This window comes from Boleophthalmus pectinirostris, unplaced genomic scaffold, assembly GCF_026225935.1.
Source record: "Boleophthalmus pectinirostris isolate CB_2022bp ecotype Guang Dong unplaced genomic scaffold, ASM2622593v1 HiC_scaffold_19, whole genome shotgun sequence".
Lineage (NCBI taxonomy): Eukaryota > Metazoa > Chordata > Actinopteri > Gobiiformes > Gobiidae > Boleophthalmus > Boleophthalmus pectinirostris.
In genome coordinates, this window is record NW_026571140.1 from 13,491,959 (window position 1) to 13,499,488 (window position 7,530).

Here is a 7,530-nt window from a genome sequence, read left to right on the forward strand (position 1 = left end):
AGTTTCGTAACCCGTGTGTTACGTGAGACCTCAAGCTGCACCGCTAGGGAGGCAGGAAAAGAGAAAAGCGCGTCTTTGCTTCTTGGATTACGCTTTGGAGCAGGTGAGTAAAATACAGCCCGTCTATTGTGTATCATTTGGATATGGGATTGTTTTGCGTCGTGTAGTCTCCAAAATAGGATGCGTAATTGTACACTGAGCCGCACATCTGGTTGTTGTTGCTCTGTAGTAAGCTTATTGTTGCGCATTTATTTTATTTTGACAGCCGTGTTTATTATTTTTAAGAAGTGAATTACAATCTAGAAGTAGTCTTTTACATTTTGCATGCATGCTTTCTTTTCCCACCCTTTGCTTTTCGTTGTAGCATCATCATGGGGTTAAGTGTAGTAAAGTAGGCTAACCCCATATGACTTGGCTTTTATAACTGTCAGGAGTTAACATGTTTAAACAAGATTGTGTCTAGTGTTGAAATGGCTTACATGTCTTATGTTTTCTATTACACAAATTCAGCTTCATGTCCGAGACCATACGTTACATATTAATTATGTTATTTGAACTAGATTTGTGGTATTGATGGTCTCATTAGTGTTTTGTTACCATCCAAAGTGCAATGTCCAGCTGTACCAAAGATTTTAATCTGTTATTATGGTCCTTTTCCAGAGATGAGCAGCACAGAGGCCACCAAGAGACGCACACAGCCCAGCACCAATGGCAAATCCTCTAAGAATCACGTGGAGGAGCCAGGGCAGTGGGGAAGAGCATGGTCAGTATTAGTGACTACAGTAAAAGCCCATGTCCTAACTTAACTAGGTCTACACATTAATTTGAAGTCAATTAAATGTAGGTATATCCTGCCCACTACAAAAAAATACATCCTTGAAAGTGGCTCAGGTAGTGGAATTGTTGACAGCTCCAATCAGTGCATACTGTTGCTGTGTCCTTGGGCTTGACACCTCACCCATTAAGAATGTGAGGCCTGTTGCTAAAAGCCGGTTTAGGCTGGGTTTGGGCTAAATTCAGTATTACATTGAGCAAACTTAGAGATTTATATCAGTGAAAAGAGGTTGGGACTCCACATAGCTATCTCGCTCTGAATCAGTGTAAGATCTGATTTAGAGTTAGAAAAAAACAACATGGACCAATCAGGTGTGAGTACAGGGACATGTGCACAGATGTAGAAGACCAAAAGGAATTTATATCATTACAAAAATTCAACACATAAAAGATTATTAAATAGAATACATGGAAACAATATGATTCATCCAAGTTATTATAAGTTATTGTATTAGTTTAGTATCCTGACCACAAAGAAACAATAAATGCATTAATCACAACTGGCAACATTCGGGCAGTTAAAAAAAAAAAAAAAAGTAGTCTCCACTCTTTACAGTTTTAAAAAAGGAACTACAATCAACCATCACCCTACATGTAGAGGTCATACAAAGTTTTCTCATGTGGAAGCTCAGAACCTCCAGAACCAAAACACCAAATTCATAAAAACTTCACCATCATGTTCAGAGTAATTCAGAATTACAATTATTTACATTTGCTATCAGTAAGAGCTATTTGATTTGAGCATCTTTGTCTTGTATGTGGGGACCCAGAGAAATTATGTTTATGAAATTTAAAATCCAAATCTTATATACACTTCCTTTTTAAAAATCTAGTAATTTATAATCTTACAACCTTGTAAACTGGATCTTCACCATAATGCAATGGCAGGATGAGTCTATAGGTGACCAAAAATCTTCACAAATTACTGCTGGAGAAGACATTACTTTGTTGAGTGATGAGGTCAGAATGTTTAGAACACCAAGTTACCTTCATCACTACTTACAAGTAATATTCAGAGGTGCTATTATTAGTAGAGGGCATTGTAAATACTATCGCCCTTTGTATGTTCCAGGGAGGTGGACTGGTTCTCCTTAATGAGCGTCATCTTCTTGCTCTGCTTTGCCCCCTTCATTGTTTTTTACTTTATAATGGCGTGTGACCAGTACCGGTGTTCTGTGACTGAGCCGATATTGGACCTGATCACCGGTGAGGCCACGTTGCGCTCCATCTTTGAGCGCTCGCCCTCCTTCACATGGTCTGCTGCCAAAGTGTATGCCATCTGGGTCTCTTTCCAGGTAAGACACAGAAATTAGTTCAAAGCACATTTTTAATAGTGCACATGACAGGTTAAACTACTCATCATTTCACTGACGATGTAGATTTTTACTAAAATTCCCTCCCCAAGTGTCACATACGAAGAGGTAATTCCATAACTAACGACAGGACTAAACTTGTCTCAGTTCCACAATAATTATGATTAGACTAATAAGAATAAATGACAACACCTTTATTTTGTTGAGTGATGGTTTATACTGCCAGAAAAATGTGTTCTTGCTTGTAAATTGTCCCTGCACTTTGGGTTGAATTTTTGCTGTTCATGTCAGGTAGAGGTCTTCCGTTTTAGAACTCACTACTTCTTGTATTTTTGTACTTTTTTCTCAACGTTTTCCCACAAACTGCCACTTAAAGGTGCATTGTGGTGGAGGGTCCGTCAAATGCTTTTCTTCATAAAGATGTTATTGCTTTGTTCGAAATGTTTCACAGTATGGCATTAAACATTTCTATCTTCATGGCAACCAAACCAGACCAAGTTAAAAATGAGGTGAGAATGCCTTTTTAGGTATTTTTGAGCAATAAAACCACCTGTAATTAAATAAATGTAAGGTAGAGCTGTTTGATGTCACATTGCGGAACATTCCACACAGACCAATGGCATCTCTCTTAGAAACAAGAAGGCGTTGGACCTCCAGCCGAATAGTTACACAGTTCACCTTTAACTGAAACTATGATAAATGATAAATATACACCACAGATACTAGTCATATGCACTTAAATTTGGATTACTGAATTGAAATTGAATGGTGATGTCTTCCATAGGTGTTCTTGTATATGTGTATACCGGATTTTCTTCACAAAATAATCCCAGGATATGTTGGTGGGGTCCAGGACGGAGCACGTACACCTGCAGGTAATCTATATTCATAATACTCTTAATATCAGAATACAAATGATTTTACAATAATTCACTTTTTCAGCTCAGCAGCTCAAGACTTAATGCATTAGTCAGTGGGTAGTTGATGTATAACTTTGCAATTTATAATGAAATAACTTTGTTTCTAAGTATTACGCAGGTGTCGAAATGCATTTTTCCCATATTTTGCTAAGTACAGCCCTAGATAGACTACTACTGTGCCTATATGCAGTTTTTTTCTTGTGGTAATATCTCCTAAGCTTATTCACATGAAACTAAAGTGATAGGAAATTCCCTTTTTTTTTTTTTTATGTCAGCACATTTTGAGATATTCCAATGTTATGTAATCACATCTTAAATTACCGCTTAAATAAGATAAATATGTCCAATGCTATCAAAAATATTCAACTCTGTATTTAGTTTCCTTCTAAATACAAAGAAAAAAATTCCTTCTGTCCCAGGTTACATCAAGGCACACCATGAGCTTGCTTCCTGTTGTAACATTTTGTAATATTTTGTATCTATTAATTGCTATGACAGCTGTCCAAACAATCCATCATTTCTGAAACCCATGGAAAGAGCAAGCAAACTTCATTTCTAATCTATTTTAGGTCTCATAAACAAATACGAGATCAACGGTCTGCAGTGCTGGCTCATCACTCATGCACTGTGGTTTGCCAATGCCCACTACTTCCACTGGTTCTCTCCCACAATCATCATTGACAACTGGATCCCCCTGCTGTGGTGCACCAACATACTGGGCTATGCTGTGTCCACCTTCGCTTTTGTAAAGGCCTATCTGTTCCCCACCAATGCAGAAGACTGGTAAGTGTCTCCACCGGGAAATAAGTTTTAATATTTGTGTTTTAAGCTTTATTGTACAAAAGGAGTTGTATTATTGGCACCCTGTATTTAGAACAGGGGTCTCCAACCTGTAATTTGGGAGCTACTGGTAGTTCTCCACTCCCTTCCAAGTAGCTTGCCAAGGGATTTCTGAATTACACGTATTGTGCTGAATAAGTAAAATCGGATTAATTAAATGCCTTTTACCATTGCACATGTATCATTTTGATTCCTAACTTTGTGCACTAATAAATGGATAATAGTTTGTTTTATAGGCATTTAACTGTATGTCTAAGGCTTGCCATGGCTCTTATATATACTCAATTTCTTAAGACTAGTAGCTCTCTGGCATTTTCATTTTGTACAGATAGCTCACTGGAGAAAAATGTGATTTAGAAAACTAATCAAGGGAAAGGTAAATGAAGAGTAAACTGTCTATGTAGTATATTGTCTAAACTTATCAACACATTGTAACAAAGTATACTGAAGTAGGTAAGTATACCTTACTTAAGGGTGCAGTAAGCAACTTTTCTGGTGGAGGGGCCGCTATCCCCAAGTAGACAAGCAGGTGACGCTACCAGGTTAAGTTACACCTCAAATCTGAGGAGAAGTAACCATGCTCGTCGTAAGAATGCAGTTTTTACGCAATTTTTAGCTCTAAAAATACCTGCTATTAAAATTAATGCAAGATAGATCATTTTAATGCCATTGTAACAGGCTATAGACCCTATAATAGGAATACTAGAAGCAGTAGTAGTAGTAGTAGCAGTAGCAGTAGTAGTAGTAGTAGTAGTAGTAGCAGTGGTACTATGACTATAGCACAGATTGCTGGGTTAGAACCAGATGACTAAGCGTGTAGAAAAACCCAATATTTACAATGTATGAAAACATTTCTACAATTTCTACTTTGTTTCAATATTATACAAACTGGTGTGACATTTTCTGATTGCTGTCTTTTCACTTGTCTTTTTACAGCAAGTTCACCGGAAATATTTTCTACAACTACATGATGGGTATTGAGTTTAACCCACGGATTGGGAAGTGGTTTGATTTTAAGCTCTTCTTCAACGGTCGACCGGGAATTGTGGCCTGGACTCTCATCAACCTGTCCTACATGGCCAAGCAACAGGAGCTATACGGACACGTCACAAACTCCATGATCCTAGTTAATGTTTTACAGGTAAGGAGTTATGTATAAGTGATTAAAAAAAGTAGGTGAAATGGAGCATAACAAAACTGCATGAACAGAAAATAGTAACTTGCTTTGACAATGTGGTACAACATAAATGGTAAAATAAAGGCATACAAAAATACGGTGTTAAATAAAAATGAACGTTGACTGAAAATATATATATATATATATATTTATATATATATATATATATATATATATATATATATATATATATATATAATGCAAAATATACAGTACGGACATAACAACAATGCATTTTTTTCTGTTATGGTTAATTATTTTTATGATGTCGTGTTTAATTGTCTAACTTTGTATCTTAGGCTATTTATGTCTTGGATTTCTTCTGGAACGAGGCGTGGTACTTGAAGACCATTGATATCTGCCATGATCACTTTGGATGGTACCTGGGCTGGGGAGACTGTGTGTGGTTGCCATATCTTTACACGCTGCAGGTACTTACACTCATTTAAATAATGTGTTAGAATGAATAACCTTCATCTTATGTGGAATTTAGTTTACCATACAATACTGAAAGGAAGGACTCTATCAGCAGCAGAGTGGTATACTTTTTCCTCTTCATCTTTAGACAAAATAAAATATGATAATAGTATTTTTATTGGTCCCACAAATAACACAAACTGTAGTGCATAGAATTATAGAAAATATTTAATATTATAAATATCATGACATAATAATACACATCTAATATTAAGATTCAATACAAATATAATCAAATAATGAATATAGAGTATAAAAAGACTAAAACAAAAAAACAAAAATCAGATCAGCGAAGAGTCATATATTCAGTGTTGTCAACTGTTCCCAGGATCAAGGATTTAAAGCTGGAACAAAGAGAATGTTTGGTGAATTTCATCAAGGGGAAAACCGTTATTGCCCTTGGGTGTTGTATCAGTATCAGTCCAGTAAGATTTGCAGAGTAATGGAAAACTAGCAGTGATGCCATAGCAATTCAAAATAAAATATTATATTTTTGATAGTGAAAAGTCTTCAAAATAGCATTACATAGGAAGTTGAAAAACCATGAACCAGTTATATAATGAAAGCTTGAGTTTTAATAGAAACTGTAGCATTTTATCAGTGCTTGAACTGTACCTTGAACCTTTTGTATAACGTATTTTTTACTGTCATGTAACTACTATATCCTATTTTGTTTATGTTTCTTCACCGTCATGTCCTTCTGCATTTTCAGGGCTTGTATCTGGTCTACCACCCTGTCCAGCTGTCCGACGCCCACGCCCTTTCAGTCCTGCTTCTGGGCCTGGCTGGTTACTACATCTTCCGCTCCACCAACCACCAGAAGGACCTGTTCAGACGCACAGAGGGAGCCTGCACCATCTGGGGAAGAAAGCCCTCCTACATTGAGTGCTCTTATCGCTCATCAGATGGTGGGGTACACAAAAGCAAACTTCTCACCTCTGGATTCTGGGGTGTGGCCAGGCATTTTAACTACACGGGGGACTTGATGGGGTCACTGGCCTACTGTGCAGCTTGTGGATTCGGTCACCTGCTCCCATACTTCTACATTGTTTACATGACCATCCTGCTTGTTCACCGATGTGTGAGGGATGAGCATCGGTGCAGCAGTAAATATGGTAAAGACTGGAAAAAGTATACAGATGCAGTACCTTACCGGCTTCTCCCAGGAGTGTTTTAGGATGATAAAGACAATTAGTAAATTACAAAAAATATATAATTGGATAAATGACACCAGCTATTCACAGTCATCACTGCCTTTTATACCTAAGTTACCGCAATAAACAAATGTACTTGTGTTACATTGTGAAAGCTATTTTGCTGCTGCAGTTTAGTCAAATACAATATTGGGGTATTTGCATTCCACTTCAGAGAGTTCTCTCTTCATGCAAAAACTGTGACTGATATAACACATGCTTATTTTTGCCACAGGTAATTTTAAGTGACTGATGAGAAGTATTAGGGTTGACATTAGGAAGAAAGTATATATATATAAAATAGTATAAAAATACTATACTAACCCATTTTGCTATGTAAACTAAATATACTTTTCATAGGCGATTCAGAAAAAAGTGAACCGCAGAAATAGTGCTGTTTAAATTCCCTCATTTCCTGCTGACTGTATATGTCCAAACACAATTGTATTTGTGGGTAAACATGTATTTTTCTAACTCTGCCTTTATACTGCCAATAAATTGACAATGCTTTTAAATATATAATTTTTTTTCTTCTTTTTTGTAAATTATAAAGCACTCCTCACATGACATTTGAAAACTCAAAAGGTCATGTTAAGTTCTCGTTGTCAACGTTGCATACCAATAGAGCTATATCTTTTGGCCTCTATAAAGTGTGCTCATTGAGTATGGGTCTCAGGAACAGTAGCCTAATGTATTTCCATATAAAAAGGCAATCTGTAAGCTTGAAGTAACAGACTTTCCATGCATTGCAAATATATATGCAAATTAAAGAAAAG

General features: G+C 36.6%; 1 protein-coding gene across 2 annotated transcripts; it reads left to right on the top strand.

The window, feature by feature from the left end:
- dhcr7 (7-dehydrocholesterol reductase) lies at positions 1 to 7,250 on the top strand. 2 transcript variants are annotated; one of them, XM_020927483.2, is made up of 8 exons: positions 1 to 103; positions 661 to 763; positions 1,907 to 2,129; positions 2,932 to 3,022; positions 3,637 to 3,850; positions 4,844 to 5,048; positions 5,384 to 5,515; positions 6,274 to 7,250. In XM_020927483.2, the coding sequence occupies exons 2-8, from the start codon at positions 663 to 665 to the stop codon at positions 6,736 to 6,738; spliced, it is 1,431 nt and encodes a 476-aa protein (XP_020783142.1). In that variant the 5' UTR covers positions 1 to 103; positions 661 to 662; the 3' UTR covers positions 6,739 to 7,250. The 2 variants fall into 2 exon arrangements, with proteins under 2 accessions (XP_020783142.1, XP_055010576.1); XM_055154601.1 differs by lacking the exon at positions 1 to 103 and having other exon boundaries at positions 658 to 763; positions 1,998 to 2,129.
- Positions 7,251 to 7,530: the final 280 nt, after the last annotated feature.

Coding starts and splice junctions, on each gene's coding strand:
- dhcr7 (XM_020927483.2), top strand. CDS start 663: ATGAGCAGCACAGAGGCCACCAAGAGACGCACACAGCCCAGCACCAAT. Junction 2,130..2,931: donor CCATCTGGGTCTCTTTCCAG/GTAAGACACAGA, acceptor TGTCTTCCATAG/GTGTTCTTGTATATGTGTAT. Junction 5,049..5,383: donor TCCTAGTTAATGTTTTACAG/GTAAGGAGTTAT, acceptor TTTGTATCTTAG/GCTATTTATGTCTTGGATTT.